At 45.6% G+C, this 16,403-nt stretch overlaps 2 protein-coding genes across 9 annotated transcripts in view; one reads left to right on the forward strand and one right to left on the reverse strand.

The window, feature by feature from the left end:
• Positions 1-1,046: 1,046 nt before the first annotated feature.
• Positions 1,047-15,807, reverse strand: LOC130157670 (uncharacterized). The gene is made up of 6 exons (XM_056357557.1): positions 15,515-15,807; positions 14,046-14,193; positions 5,372-5,474; positions 4,107-4,179; positions 2,959-3,041; positions 1,047-2,760 (listed from the first exon to the last, which is right to left on the reverse strand). Exons 1-6 carry the CDS (start codon positions 15,805-15,807, stop codon positions 2,441-2,443), a joined length of 1,020 nt encoding a protein of 339 aa, XP_056213532.1. The 3' UTR covers positions 1,047-2,440.
• PPM1B (protein phosphatase, Mg2+/Mn2+ dependent 1B) overlaps positions 14,064-16,403 on the forward strand; it is a 62,348-nt gene continuing 60,008 nt past the window's right edge. For 3 of the 8 annotated variants that reach the window (XM_056356879.1, XM_056356877.1, XM_056356876.1), the window contains exon 1: positions 14,621-14,850. The gene's annotated coding sequence lies outside the window, so the exon portion shown is untranslated. Of the gene's footprint in view, positions 14,132-14,620; positions 14,851-16,403 lie in introns of those variants that run through there. The other 5 variants (XM_056356884.1, XM_056356883.1, XM_056356882.1 and 2 more) reach the window with 2 other exon arrangements.

The following is a 16,403-nucleotide window of genomic DNA, read 5'->3' on the forward strand; positions in this document are numbered from 1 at the left end:
TATGTAGAATGACAGGTTGGAAGAAGATGAAATCTGTTTCAGTGGAAAATGAAATCCAGAGTAAACAATTTAACTTTTCCATGGAAATTTAGAAAAGTGAAAGGAGAGAGGAAAGCAGGCATAGTTTCAGCCTTACAAATGCTAGTCTACTTTGCATTCGGAGTCTTTCAATAAACACACCACAACTAAAAACTCTTCCAGAACAAAACTGACACTATTTTGCTTAATACACAGTTGGTGACTTCAGCTAAATAACTTCATTTGTCATAGCATCTTATTACCCACTTAAAATTTTGAGTGATGGAAACAATTAAAATTGGAAGAGAGAAAAAGAAACTCCTTGGGTTTCAACCAAGTAATCAGAAATCCACCTGAAAAGTAGATGTTGCTCAGCTGTTTGTCAGTGTAATGCAACTATGTAAACGATTTTATTTGCAACCTGAGGCTTTCCTAACAGCTTTTTATATTTGTGTTAGCTTTGCTTAATGAAAAAACCAAAATAGAGGGATTTGCTTCCCTTTAACCTTAGGTGTTGAGCTGAGAACACCTACAATATTTTAGGAGAGTTGGGGCTGTCATTAATAATATCTAGACAAAAAGCAGGAGGATGGCGTTATTTTGTTACTGTGAAATGTTTCTAAATGTACCTTGTGGATTCATATAACCGTAGGACGGTATGTCTGCTGATGACTCATGCTGACTCACCCACCAAGCCAGAATTTACTGAGCCTTCTTCTGTGCCCACACACAGTGATATGATTTCCAGTCTGAGTGAATTCTTTAAAATTTAATTTAGTAGGCTTTAACTACAGAGACAGATACACTTCTTCAATGGTTGCCTTAATTTGTATTTATGTCTTATTAAATGTGTGCTCAGATTATGTTTTGCAGAATGCTTTGAAATAAATCTTTAAAATAATGTGCATAAGTACAACTGTACTTTCCAAGTATGAAGGTCTGTCTGAAAACATTGCAAATACATAAAGCAGTGATAATTTACTGATGCTATGAACCTAAAGGCCTAATACATAATCACTGCCTTTTTGCTATGGCTTTAGCAGCAGTGCATGTGGGCCTCAACGGCGATAAGTCCCTAGGCTTAGGCAATGAATAATTAATAAAAAGACAAATTGACCTTATTGTGGTTTTATTTTTAAGACTGAAAAATCATGTGTTACCCCACAGAAGTCAACAGAATTAAATGGTATAAAACTAGGTGTGAAAGCGGTTCTTCAAATTCTACTACAAATACCTTCAGACTGACTTTGCTTTTTCTGAAATAAATAGGAATTGTATGGTGGACTTTAGTGGGAACATCATCAGTCCAATTATTTGTTTCACTTGGAGTTCTGGTCAAAATCTGATGTGATGTAGCAGCCTGAAAAGTAATTCCTGTTGCAGTACAAGCTGCAGTGACTGAAGAGATGAATGCGAGTGAGGTTCTCTCTTGGAACCAAATAAATGCTTCTCTTCATTCTCGTACTCTTTAATACAGACTCATATATATGTTAGATCAGGATTTAAGTTAGCCTTGTCTTCACTCCAAGATTCTTTACCCTCTATGTAAAAACTAGAAAAAAAAATTTGCTTGGACTACTCCTGCATGATTTGCTTTTTAAACTCTTCTGACAAATGACTAACGAATGTTTAAGCAACAGAAAATGAGATGCATGTATCTTCCCTGAAAACATGATCAAATGCTTCAGTAAATTGATCGAGGTCTCTAGTCTTTTCTCCACCTTTCCAGTATTCTGAAAGAACAGTTGATGCCCCCAAGCCATGTACCCTTCCTTCTTTTTCTGGGAATTCATGTAATTTCTCAAAAGTATGTCAGCTTTGACAGTGTTTTGGGGCTGTGTGTGTTACTTCTCTTGCTTCTGCAGTCAGTCAGGCATGATTTCTAATCTGCAAGAGTTTGTCTATGATTCTGTCTTCTCATCTCTGGGATTCGCTAAATTGCCCTGTCCTCTAAATCTGAAAGTGCTGGATGAGTGGACACTTCATCCCCTGTGGTTTCTGCTTCACTGACTTCCTTGTACTTTGGCTGTACAGTCCTTTGTTTTGCTTCTGGAAAACAAAAGTCCCAGACTTTTAAGTCTTTAGTCACACCTTCCTGCCTGCATCTTTGTTCACACAGCGCTTCCTTGTAATTCTGTCACTAGAATTCAGAAGTTGTTGGTTTTGTGGTTTGAGTTAAATGTGCTTGACAATAGATATAACTTCTTTTTGTTACTTCAGCCCTCAGTGGCCACTAACATTTTTGTATGTAATGGGGCATGTTACAAGGAGAACCACGTAGCTGTATGACAGGGTTTGAATACAAGTTGAAATAAGTTTTTCTACCTCGGTCCCCATATGTTCTGCCTTTTAACGTTCCTCCTTTTGCTGTTGCACTGCCAGTCATAGTCTACATTTCATCTGAGACCATTGGTAATTTCTATCAAACAGGCATGCACAAAGGACTCTGCTCTGCCGAAATCCTGTCAGATGCTCTGCAGCAGATGCCCACATCTGAGATGCTACACCTTTCCCTAGTGACAGCAGAGGGCCATGTGCTGTGGTCCATCCTTTGCTGCAGGACATGGCAACTGCCTGGAAGTGCCATAATCACTGAATGTAAACAACAGGCCGCTTGCAGCAAGTTTCCCATGCTGAAGAGATAAGCACCCAAGAAATACAGAAGCTGAGAGTAGATTAGTATCGCCAAGTAATTCAGACAGCTCGCTGTTGGTATCCTCCTCTCCAAGCGGTGCCACAGACCTGTGAGGAGAAAAGACAGATTACTGGATTAATTGTTCTGACAGTAGCTCGTTTCTAAAAGCCGTCTTTCTCAGGGGCCCTGGTCCTTCCCATGTTTTATTACTGGGCAGGGAGGTGGTAAGTAGGCTACTGCCACTACCAAAGCAAGTCATCTGGCCTACAGCCTGTTCCAGAGGGCCATAGACTGAATAAACAAACCTGGTAGTCGTAGCCACTGGAGGCCGAATGCCCCTGTTATTTTCTGTGTCTCTGCAAATACTGTATCTTTTCTTCTTTTACTCCTGATTTGAAAAAAAGTATAATGATAATGTAATAGCGACGTGCTAATAATTGAAAGAGTAATGTTTTTTTCAAGGAGTGAAATTTTCCAAGCCTCGTCTAGCAATGCAAATAAGCAGTTTATGGTGTTTCAGCTAACACTGGCCTATCTTAGATAAACATACATGATTGCAAAGCCTGTATCCAAAGGTCCCTCTCTAGCTGAATAAACTGGCACTGAGGTTTTTCTGTATCTCTATAGCTTATACACTGCTGGGATCCGGTTTTAAGCATCCTACTGTGATATTACAGTGCCAGCAGTGTTTGGCAGTGTCCACTATGTACTTACTTTTGTATTTATTATACTTCAGCTGTGGAGCCTCTCAATTTATTTTTTTCAAACACTTTATGAAAAAGCTGAGCTTGTTACCATTGAAGAGCTTTGCACAGTAGTACTCTCCAGTGTCTGTTGTCATTCTTTCTTTTCTAGCTTTCGGAATTTCACTGTTCTTACACCCTTTTTCAATGGAATGTAATATTTACATTTCTTGAATCTTTTTCTGGATGTAAGATCCTCACTTGGCTTATCATGGCAGTTGTACACTCTGCAGTTCCCTGCTTGACTGTCTTGGAGTTCCACCTCTTCTTTTGCCTCACCTCTCCTTCCCTGCAATACATTGCATCCTCAGTAGTGCTAGAGCACTGTGTCAACTCCAAGAGATTTAATCTCTGGCACCTGCAACTGTGCAATCTCATGTGGTCAATGAATGCCCCACTGGAAAGACTTCTCCCCCTAGTGTAACACTGACTCTTGCTATTTGTTAAGAAATGCCTTGATTTCTCAAATTTCTCTTGGGTTGTGAGTATCCTAAAAGGTATGTGTGCCAACTCATTCATTTGGATTTGATGCTTCTTCAGAAATAGTGCCTTGTGCTTGCCACAGTCACTTGAAATCACCAGGCAAAGTTAAATAAGGAAAAAAAAAGATTATGCTAACAAAGCAACAGTTAAGTTTCTGATATAAAATGGAAACACACTTAAACACAAAACCAAAAAGTATAGAAACAAAATCCAATTTCAATACTTACCTTGTTCTGGGAGCCAAGGAGCTGGTACAACTGAACTTCAGGATGTACTTCTTGGTTTGGTTTCCGCCTGCCTCTGCCCAAAGTATGAGGGAACTGCTTAGTGCAAGGGAGGCTGAACTTCAGAACGTTTCTTTGGATCATCTGCCTTCCCTTGCTTCCTTCAGTTTAAGAAAACTAATATATTGTATGGTAGTTTTGATCAACCTGAGCTGTTTAGATGAATGCAAATGACATGTTTACGCTTATCTCAACCTGAAATGTCTCCAATACATGGTGGTCCTCTGACACATCGATTTCCAAACTTAGATTTACCTTCCTGCTTAGACAGTCAGTTGAATCATAATTTGCTTTGGGTGTCAATTTCCCAGACAGTATAATTTCTGTTATGAACCTTTTTTCATGGCTTTTTAAGATCTTATAAATTACATACAATAAAACTATCAACTGCACATTAGACCCTAACCTCGCAGCTTGTGAAAAATGGATTACTTTATTCATAGAGTTCACACATGGCATGTCACTAATAACGATGATCAGTTTAGGGTCTGGAGCATTTTCTCAAATAATTTTCATTCCTCTTATTTCCTCACTTTATCATATCAGAGGCTTTACAACTGCCATAGTAACTTCCAACTCTAATTCCCTTAGCCATGGTTAATTATAGATATCCCAGCAGTTTCTCTGTTATTTATGCCAGAGTTTCTTGATAGTGAGCAGGCTAATCGGAGGTCTTCTGTAAGCCCTTTCACTTTCAGAAATACTGCTTTTAAACTGTCAAGTCCTATCACCACAACTTTGGTAGGTTTGTTTCATTTTTGTACTGCATAGTGTAAAATTCATAAAATTCATTAATTTCTTCGAAGCTGAACATTCCCATTTAAAATCCACTATCCTTTTCTCACTAGCTTTAGATTATCTTTGATTAGAAATTATTTTCTAATCATTTGAAATAAACTTATTTAGTTGAGTAACAGGTAGCCTGTTAAAAAGATATGCTTTTACGCACTTCACTGACATAGCAGTTCTGTTGGCAAAAAGGACCTGTGCAACTTTCTTATTTTAGCTGGCAGCTCTCTGGTGGAGTTGGGAACAGAGTTCATAATATTCATTGTGCAGAGAGTCTATTCTTTATAACATAAGGCAACATATTTTATATTTTCTCTTTGATAACTACAACTACTACTTTGTTTTAGTTGTTTCAAAAACTTTATTTTTTTCCTTGAGCAGGACCAATCCTCTACTTCTTCCCTGGCGTGTATCCTTACCAAGATTGGTGGCGCTCTGGCTTGAGCAGAGCTGAACCGAAGGCTGTGATCCTGGGGCTAGTTTCCCTTTGCTGAAACAGGAGGGAGTCAGAGCACTCGGTACCTTGGAGGAAGAACACAGCATACTTAACGTTGACACTACTATTATAGTTGGCATATTTTGATCATCTCATTTTCTCTTTGATACTGATGTACAGTAAAGTGTGAACATTATCTTTAAGCTGCAGTCTGATCTCACTGAGCTTTAAGTGCAGTGAAGGGCAGTGGATTTTCTCTTCAGCAACAACACGAACAGCAGGAGCTCTGGAAATTGTAGTGGCATCAGCAGCATCTGTTGTGACAGTTCTCGCGTAGGTCACCATGGTGAGAATGTATCTGAGTGGGGTATTTTTTCTTTTTCTGTCCCAACAGTAATATAATTTCCAGAAGCCAGAAGAACAGCTTATATAAATTAATACCCTTGTCATGAATAATCTCCATGTGGATATGCTAGTAAGAAATACAGACATTTTCTTTTTTAGGAAGGATTTAATGACTGGACAAAGAAGGATTCAACAATACTTTTGAAACTAAATACAACATACTTACCTTAAAACAATTGTTCTGTCTGTTAGTATATAATTGGCAAAAAAACCCACTGTTAATTTAAAAAAAACAACTAACAAACTTAATAAATAAAAACATGGAACCTGGACTACATTCTGCTTTGCTTTTCTTTGTGAAGATTCATTACATGCTTATATGTTTCAACATTAAAAATGCTAATTTTTAAACAGTGGATACTGCATTGAACAGGGGATGTACCTGGATTTGGCACGCAGAAGGCTAAGATCTTTGCTCAGAGCTCAAAATTGAAATGGCTGCAATGTGATAGTGTCTGACACGGGCCACTGGTCAGGGATAGCACCTATCAAACCACCCTACAGAAATGCAGAGAAGGAAGAATTAACTCCTTTTTGTGAGGGGCTCCATTTGGAGTCAGCGTTATCCCTCTTGCCTATCACACGGATTAGCTTTACCTCCCAGCAAGCTGGTGTGCAGTCTGCTGACCTTACCGGATGGGTTTGCTGTTGGTGAGTCTCTTTCACCGAGTCACCACCAATTGTTTCCATTGGCAAGTTCACAACCACTCACATCTGCAGCTCTGGACTACTAGGACACTCCTTCTGGGGTTATGCAGCACTGGGATGGATACCAGAGAGAGTTGTTTAGATGTTAACAGATTTTAAGAGAAAGAGGCCCTTCCCTTGCTGTGGGTTTACTTTTCTTGGTTTGTTTGATTTCTTGCCATCTTTCCTTTCTACTTAAAGTGGTATTCATCAGTCACATGCATATATAAATTACTCAACAGCCCCTGCTGCAGTTCAGTTCTTTAGGAAAAAGTTCAGTGACCTACTGGATGTGCATGAAGTTTCTGTCAGAAGATGACATTTTTCCCCCTCAGTCTTTAAAAAAAAAAAAAAAAATCTTCTCGAGACCCACTTTGGTGATTGTTAGCATTTGAGCTGTGTGTTCCGACAACCCTTCGCGCTGTGCATGGTTTGGTTGCTGGTGTTTTTCCCCTCAGAAGGATGATGAGTCACATCCATTCCAGTTTAACAGCTCGGCTGATCTTAACAGAATGCCCTCACTAGAAACATCCACAGAATAATACCAACCATTCACACAGATCAGATTGCTTCTGCCTGATGTGTTGCCCCATTCTAGGCAGCTTTTCTTACCCATTGTGGATAAGAACAACGTGTGTAACTAGCCCCATCTCTCACTGGGGCTCTCAAGCTGTTCTCCCTCAACAATGGGGAGAAAAAGATGGTGAATGGACACGTGTGAAAGTATAAAGTGTCCCTGATTTTATGAAGCTACCTTTTCCACTCCCAGGCAATTACTTGTCATAGTTACAGTAAGGAAGGGTAAAACAGTGACTAAACATTAATGGTGAATATGAATTAGAAAAATATCACAAAGATTAAGTAGGAAGCTGTTAAATTGTTATTAGATTACTACTAGAGATGTGCTTAGAACATGTGTAAGTGGGCAGGAAAAGGTAGCAGTGGAATTGCATCGACCGTGATATATCTCAGTTAATAGCAGCATACTTTAATGATAATCTCTTCAGATTTCAAATTTGTTTCTTTTTTAATCACATGCTTATTTTTGAGTTTTCATTGGAATGGTCTGTACTGTATAACTTTGTATCGATGCAGCATTTGAAAGATGTTTGAAAACAGAGGATATTGTTACCAGAAGTTGTCTATTTTGTGAAGCTTAAAAGAAGGCTTGCTAGCCAAATTTGATTGACTTTTTCAATAACATAAGCTTACAAGCTAAGAACAGAAATACTATACAGTGATAATGCTTACGCTTTTGACCACTCTTATAGCATTTTAAGATCTCTTAAAATATTTCAGTCAAAGAGTAGAAAAAGTAATCTGAAGTCCAGATAGTCAGTGAAGAACAAAACAGGGCAGTAATAATGAAGAAAACATATTAGGGATAATGGGTGAGAGTAGTGTAAGCAAAAATTGCTATTCTAACATCAAGGTAAAATGTTTAGCAAAATTTTAGACTGCGAAAGTAGCCATCTCAGCAAGAAGTTAACAAAACTAACACTTCTAGTCTACCTCCCGTGCCACTTACAATACTACATTGAGTTCTGAGCTTCCTAGTAGCATGGAGGAAAAGTATGATCACAACTGATTGGGTTACCAAAGCAAATCATTGCTTATCAGCTAGGATGCTATAGCAGCATATAGTAGCTTAAACTAACACATCTTGCTTCAGCAGCTGGACGGGCTGGGAGCATGCATACAGGCAGTTATTACAGCTTGCCTGTGGAGTAGTAACTTATTAAGCCATGCTAAGTCACGGCTTAATTACAAACTGGCTTGACAGCTTGTGGCTGGTTGTCCCTACCCAATTTAACAACACGAACAAAGCTCAAATGAAGGCCACAGAAATAATCATGGCACATCAGCCCCTTCAGTTTGTTACAACCCAAAGCCAGCTTATGGCTGCCTGTGTGGAGCTCCGAGTAAGTACTTCCACACTGCCAATTAAGGGCCTGTGTGCACGCAGTTAACCTGTTGCTCAGCCATGCTTAAGATTGCATTTGTCATTCTAATGCTGAAACTGAACGGCATTTCATATCATGCTGTGATAAAATAGAATATTCAGTCCTCCTCCATCATCTTTTTGAAGTGATGAGCTCCCAGGTGCTAGAGGAAATCTCTGACAGTAATCCTCAAAGATCTTGCTTTTTATACTCTTGACGTTAACTGCATTTCTATTTCTCCATCGGTTTAATTGTGTGTGGTTTCCTAGTTCTCCTTACTGTTGGTACCTCCAAGCACTGGGTCATTTGCAAATCTATTTCTCACCACCTTCTTGTGTCCATCATTAAGGAAAATGTCTAATAGGCTTATTCCAAAACTGATCTTGGTGGGGGGCAGATAAAAGGGAAAAATTTACTCAGATACTTCACCTCTGATCATTAGGTTTTACTTCATCCTCTATGGATAGTCCATCAACTCCATTAGTCTCTGGTACTGCTCTGCTAATTCCTGTCATCTCCTCCCATATGTAGAAGTTGAATGATATTATCAAAGAAAGATATTAGATTAATCTGGTAAGGTCCACCTTTTGTAAACAATCATTATGCTTTCTCATTTCCTGCTATACTTACTTTAAAAAGCTTACTATGAGACAAACGGTTTCATTTGACACTGTTTCCTGACTTCTGGAATGGGCATTATCTGTTTTTCCTGCCCAGAGGCTGTAGCCTGTGTTTTATTTTCTTCTTAGATGTGATACAGCAATTTCCTTTCCCTCCTAGCTATTAGCCATCCTGCCCTCTAACCCTGTGTTCAACATCACCATCTTTACTGAAAATTGAGCCAAAATATGCATTTAGTTGTAGAATCAGATGTAGACTATCTCTAAACCCCACTTCTTCCTCACCAGAAAACAACAGCAATTCTTTCTTACAATATTATGCCATAGCTGGATAACATCTTGCTGGTTTTCTAGATATCATATGCAAGGTCTAAATTAACCTGGTTTTCCAGGTAAATTCTCTCTTCATTCTCACATTGACATTTGAGATCTTTCCTGAACCAGACCATTTCCCCCCCCCCCGTTTTGTTATATGCTCTCTGCTTATAATTCTTACCTCTCCCTCGATGACGCTTGTCTTCCACTTACGCCTTAAAGCCTCTACCTGTAAAAATTTTTGCCTCGTGTGGGATACAGAATCCCAATGGAATTAGCAATTTTGGTTTCAACATACCTAAGGCTTCTTCCACATTCAGATTTCTGTTTTCATCATACAAGCTGATTTTATTGCCAGGCCCCTTCATTTAGCCCAGCTTGCCTTTCTAAAATTGAGTATGTTCTTACTTTCACCCCTACCTTTGATCGCACAACTTGTGATGGCTTACTCCAAGGTTATTATCTACAGTCAGGCCTTCAAGGGCACATTCCTGAACCATGCAAAAGCTTTACTTCTTGCAGGCTTAGTGGCAGTTTGGAGGAGGAATCCATTGACTGCCCCAGTCCAGAATGTCAGCTCCAATTATGAGTAGCATGTATACCCCAAACTGTTAACCGGGAATTTGAAAACTCACTGGCTGGTTCTTGGTATCCAAGTGGTATCATCTCTTTAATAATATGGAGTTTTTAGCTACCTCAGAAACTTCCCTTCAGGGGTCTGTAACAATCTCACATCCCTCTCCTCTCAATACATTCTATAACCATCTTTTCCAAAAATACATTGGAACTAAATTACGAGCTGTTTTGTTCCCCATGTTTTATTTGAGGAACATTGCTTCCTTAACCTACCATGTTATTATCCATCTTTAGTTCTGTGTTTCCTCAGCTGCAAATCCTCTCTAATCCACGTGTTTCAGTTAGGAAGTCCATGAGTTTTCTTGTATCACAGGGGGGATGTCCTGAACTGTTTTGTGATAGTCGTCCTTTTTTTCCCCAAAAAATGCTGGAAATAGTATATCCACTTTTCAGTTATTTCATTTTGACACAGTAACATTACTTGCTTTTTGCCTCTGTATCTGTGACGTTTTCTTTGCTACCCATCCCACATTCTTCCTATTCCCCGTTGCTGTATTGGCATTTAACCTTCTTCCTCTTGAGCAAAACCCAAGGTGAAACATTACATGAATCTTTCCAAATTTTCTCTACTAATTTCTTAATATGATGATGACCTTATTATCTGTGGTGATTTCCTTCCTTTCTTCACAGATGGTGTAATCTAGAAAGGGGTATGCAGGGAAGTGGTGAAGAACTGAACTACTGTTTTTTAGTGAATTAATTTCCATGGGAAGTTACTCAGCTGAAAATGCGTTTGTTTGCTTTGCAGATAAAAAATGCTCATGTACCATGAATATTCTCAGTGTCTGAGAATGCTTTCTTGTGAAACTAGAGCAGTTGCCACTTGTGGTCAAACCAGTGTGAAGGCCAGTTAAAACATTAGTTGGATACATGCTTCAGATGAAAAGTTAACTTTTTCAAAAACAGAGGTAAAAGTTGAGATAACAATGTGAAAACACTGTCAGATTGAGTAGTTTCCCAAAGTTACTGATATTTTGTCAAGACCTGTTTTACAGTTCATTTGTTTGAACAAATTTTTGAGAGTGATCAACAACTACGCCTAAAAGGACAGATCTGTTTACTAATATCAATAGAACATTAAAAAAAAAAAAAGCCATTTTAAAAACTCTTTATGTTAAGAATTCACTTTCATTTCTCTTAAGTGCATATCAAATATAGTAATTTGTAAATTGTCTTTATCCTGTACAATCTACTTCCCATTTATTGGTTAATATTTCTATAGTTCACAGATATTTTCATCACCACTAAGAATCAGACAGACATTGTATGTGTTAACAAATGCACACACTTTCAGGCATGCACACATGACTGTCTATCCAACACACATGTATTCTCACAAATATCCTGCTGTAGTAATATTAGATGAAGCTTAACTGGGCCAGCCATGAAAAAGTACAAAATCCCTAGATTAGCCATTAACTCCACATTGCCACATACAACCATTATTTCTCCTACTTATTACTTCACCCACCACCCCTGCTGCCTGTCACTGTGCTACTTGCCTATTGCCACACACAGCTCTTGAGCAATGCCAGTGTTCAGTTTTAGCCCACATAAACCAGCCAGATATGCATTTTCTAGTGACTAGGAATGTGCTGTTTGTGCTGGGTTAAGGACTAGTGCACGTGGTGTGGATTTTTATTAATCTCTAACATTTAAGCAGGTAATGTTTGAGAAGCAATAGGGGACATGTTTTATTACTTTAGAGATAATGTAGGGTAACATTATTTTGGGAAGTCAATTCTGTAAAGGTTATACTGGTAGCGAGGTGATATGATAAGGAAGTGTTTTGTTTTTTCTGAATTTGTTATAAGGTGATATATGCAGTTAAAGCTGAAGGTGAAATGAAGGGGATAAGAACAAAAGTGTTCAACCCAGAAGCAAGGAGAAAGGCAGGGTCAGAAGGTTTGGATGACAACTGAAAGACTAACTTGTGATTTCCTCCAGTATTTCTGTACATTTTTTTTGTTTAGTAGTCCCTGCGGGAAGAATGGCTGCTACAGTAAATGAGACGGAAGACTCAGTAGCAGCTGAGTATACCGTGGTCATACTGAGCAAAATTATCTAATGCTACCTATGGTATCTCTCTGGCTGGCAGCCAAGAAGCAAAGTAAGGGGTGTAAACAGAGACCTGATTAAAACTACAGCCCAGTTCTGTACTTGCTGAAATCTGTGCAAGATTTACCATTACTTTAAAGAATGACAAACTCTCAAAAAATTCCTGGTGAATCACTTGAAATAAAAACACTTTCAAAAGTCCAAGCAGTATCTAGACTGAATGAATTTTACATTCATCAACCCGAAAATATAGTCATTTTTAGCTATATTTGTCATTGCTGTAATAATACATAAATTGTGTTTAAATGACTATGAGATATAAGCCTGGGGAAAGGGGAGGAAAAAAAAAATCCCTAGCTAGATATATAAAAGCATCTTGAGTCCCAGATCATGTGGACACTGCTAAGTTAACTAGGTTGATTGGCAGCTGGGTCTGGGCACTCAAATTAGCTTGTCTATGAGCAAGTTTTCTATGACAGAAGGCTAACTGCAGCCTCAGCGTTCTGGCCGTTTCTGAGCTTGCTCACGAGTGCCTGTGCTGAGGCAATCTAAGTTTCATTCTCAATCAACTCCATCAGCAGGTCGAGGGCTGTGGAAGCAGCACCGTCACACGGGAGCGACCTTTCCCAGCTTCTCACGGCGGAGTAGATGCACTAAAACCCACAGAAAGCAAAGCTTCGGCGCTTAGAGCTGCAGTTGCATCAGTCACCTGAGCTCAAAGTGCCTCCAGAGGGTTTTCTCGTGTGAGTGGCGGTGCCGATGGCCTCACAGCCAAAAGCTGCGCGGTATTTTCTGTACCGCGGACATAACCCTGGAGAGCTGGGAAAAATCACCCCCCAGCGTGGCGATGTGGAAGAGGGGGAGAGAATGCCACCTCCTGAGGGAAAGTTCCCATCTTTTCCAGGGCCAGCTCCTTGCAAACACCCCAGAAGAGACAGACGTGTAAATAAAAAATGCTACATAAACCGTGTTTCGACTTAGGATCTCAAGTCCTGCTTGTGACAAGGGTTCATTCACCTGATGTGTAAAGTGTGTGGGGAAGAAACGTAAGGGGATAGCAGCAGGCTCTTGTGTGAGAATGTGTGCGCTGCTTGTACGGGCGGTGTATCCAAGCCCAGGGCAGGGACGGCATTTCCCTGTCATTTAGCTTTGCCAGGATGGCCTGCAGCGCCCCAGCGCAGCCACCGCAGCGGGGCTGCGGGGCCAGGCGGGAGCGGGGTCCCTCCGCAGGGCCGAGCCGCCGGGCCAGCCCGCCGCCCGGGATGGGAACGGCGCGGGCTGAAGAGCCGTCACCCGGACTGGCACGGTCCTTCCCGAACAAACGCTTTTGTGTCGGGGCTCGGCAGAGGCTAACGGGCCTCCCGCGGGGCGGCTCTCGCTGCAGCCGGCGAGGCCGAGGGGCCGGAGCGGCCGCCTCCCCCGCTGCCGTTATTCCTCAGGCGGCGCCTTAGCGGTCCCGGTGCGGTGCCCGGTTCGCTCCCCCAGCGGGCTCGGCGGCAGAAATGGCCCCCCGAGAAGCCTCCCACTGAGGCGTGGGGGGGGCGCCCTCCCGCTCGAGCCCCGCCGGTAGAAGGGAACGCCGAGACCCGACACCCCCTCCGCCCCCGTCCTTTGCAAAACCGGCAGCTGCACCCCCCCGAGCCGGCCGGGCAGCCCCCCCGCCGCGCCCCCCGGCCGCCCGAGCCGCAGCGGCTCCCGCAGGCGGGAGCAAGGCCCCGCCCCGCCCCCCCACGACCAGGAGACGGGCCCCGCGCCCCCGATTGGCTGCCGGTGATGTAATCGCGCGCACATACGGGTACTGCCCGCCGCTCGCCGCGGGGGAGGTCGCGCGTCTCTGCCCCTCCTCGCCCGCCCCACGGCCAATCGCCGCGCGGAGCGGCGCGCGGGCCGGGACGCGCTCTGCGGCTCCGTCGGCGTCCGCCGGCCCTTCCCCAGCACCCGCCGGCCCCGCTTTATTGGCAGGGGCGACGTCCAATCAGGAGAAGGCACCCACCGATCGATTCACGCCCGATTCGCGAAGCGGCGGCCGGGGCGAGAGAGGCTGCGGGACTGGCGGCGCTGAGAGCCAATGGCCTGCAGGCAAACCGCGCCGGGAGGGAAAGGATGTGGCGGGGGGAGGGAGGCTGGGAGGGGCAAGGGCCCTCGTTGACAGCCGCTTCCGTCAGTCCTGCCCAGGCTACGAGGCCGGATTAAAAATAAAAAAAACAACACCAAAACCCGGTGCGGAGAAAGACCGACTGCGTGCAGTGGCACTTTGATTGACAAGAGCCGTAGCCAATAATTAGCAAAGCAGAGAGGAACGGCCCAATTAGGAAAAAGTTTTTGGGCGGGGCTGGCGGGTGAGCGGCGAACTGATCGACCAATGACACCGAGGAAGGGTAGGGCCTGCAGGGCAGAGGGCCAATGGCCACCGGGGGGGGCGGGACGGCGTGAGCGACGGCAGCGGCAGCCAGTGGGTTGGGAGGAACGCGGGGCGCCCCGGCCGGGAACGGCAGCGGGGCGGTAGGGGCGGGGACGGGGGCCGTGCCCCGCCCGCCCCTCCCGGAGCGCTGTGACGTGGGCGGCGGGGAGGGCGGGGCTTGCGGCGGCCTTTGGGACGGGGGCTCCCAACATGTCCGCGCTGCTGGCGGCGCTCGGTGTGCGCGAGCGGGCGGCGACTGCGGCCGGCGGCGGCCAGCGCGGGGCGGCCCGTGCCTGAGGCCGAGCCAGGGCCCCCACCACCACCTCACCCGGGCCGGGCCCTGCAGGGCCGCCTGGGGCCCGGGCGCCGGGGGACGCCGGCGTTCGTCTGCCGACAGGTAGGGGGGTCAGGGCCGGCCGTGGGGCGCGGGCGGGCGGGCCGCGTCCGCGCCGGGCCGGGCGTGGGAAGGGGCCGGGCGGCTGGGCTGGGCCTGGCGCGCGCGTGTTACCGAGTGGCATAGGGCCTGCGCGCGTGCCGTGGGACGCGGGGGCTGGCGGCGCCGGCCTGCGCCGTGGGGCTGGAGGGGCGGCGGGCGGGGAGGGCCTGCTGCGTGTGCGCCCCGGGCAGCGGGCAGGCGCCGCGCAGGCCAGGCCTCCGCCTCTTCCCGCCGCCGGAGAAGAGGGGGCTCGGGGCAGCGCTGACACGGCCTCCCGGCGCGGCAGCGGGACTGCCGGGGCAGGCGCACGGGGGAGGGACGGTGAGGAAGTGGCGGCGAGGCCGAGCTCACCGGTGTGGCCGATGTTGGGGGCCGGCGGGCCCGCCCTCCGTGCGCCGGGGCGGTGGCAGGGGGCCCGGGCCCCGCACGCCGGCCGCCGCCTGTGGGGCGGGGGAGCAGGCGGGCCGGGCCCTGCGCGGTTAGCGCCGTGCGCTGGGCGGGGAGGGGGCCGACGTGCCCGGTAGCGGCGTGGGGCGAGGGGGCGGCCGGCGGGCCGGGCCGGTGCACGTGCATTGGCTGGGGCCGGGGGAGTGGCGGGCCGGGGCCGGCGGGGCCCGGTGTTTACCGACGGGGTGGGGTGGTGGGAGGCGGCGAGCTGCGGCCGCGGCCCCGCTGCCGGAGGGAGAAGCTGTCGTTAGGCCCGGGCGCTTGTGACGAGCTGGTGCTGTGCGGTGGGGGGGCGGGGAAGTCACAGGCAGATGCGCAGCGCCTGGACGCCTTCGGCGGGGAAGGGGAAAGAAGTTGAAGGAGCTTCTCTCTCCTCGTTCGGGCCTTGCTGGCTCCCTCCGCCAGCCCAGTGGCTAGAAACGCGGTTGTGCTTTTAATATAACTTGTAGCTAGTCGAAGGGAGGGGGTCATTGTGGTGGGCTGGAGGCAGCTGGAGAAATCTGCGTGCGCGTTGTTTTGTGTGCTGTGGTAGGGTGAGGGATGTGTTTATACCGTGGGGATGCAGATGGTGGGTGAAACCACATGCATTTAGGAATAGTAGTACTTTGTGGCTTTTGAATTTAAGAGTGATAGGTAAACAGTCCTCTGAGTGTTGTGAGAAGTAAGGTGGTAAGTTGGCTGGCGTCAAAGCCTTGGGGAGAGGAAGGCTTTGGGTGGTAAGCCTATGTACAACTCGCAGGCACAGTGGTAACAGGCTGCTACAAGGTTCTGAACTCGTTTTGTGTGGTGGCCGGTGTGGTTAGACTTAATGTGCGAGACCTTAGTGTGTAATATGGGATGGTATGTGGACAGAGAAGCATGCGTGTTCTTACTGTGTGTGAGCTGGTTTGTCTGCCACTTCTGGGAGTTGTGTGACGCGTGGCTCGGTGAGCATGTTGAGGTGGGCTAGGGCAACAGGCAGCCTGGGCTGTGCCCTGGGAGGGTGAGAGGAGCTCGGAGCTGCTGTCTCACTTGTGATGAAATTGAAAGGCTGGGTGTTTGTTGTGTTGAGCCATGGGATACAAATT

Source organism: Falco biarmicus, chromosome 12, assembly GCF_023638135.1.
Source record: "Falco biarmicus isolate bFalBia1 chromosome 12, bFalBia1.pri, whole genome shotgun sequence".
In the NCBI taxonomy this organism is placed as follows: domain Eukaryota; kingdom Metazoa; phylum Chordata; class Aves; order Falconiformes; family Falconidae; genus Falco; species Falco biarmicus.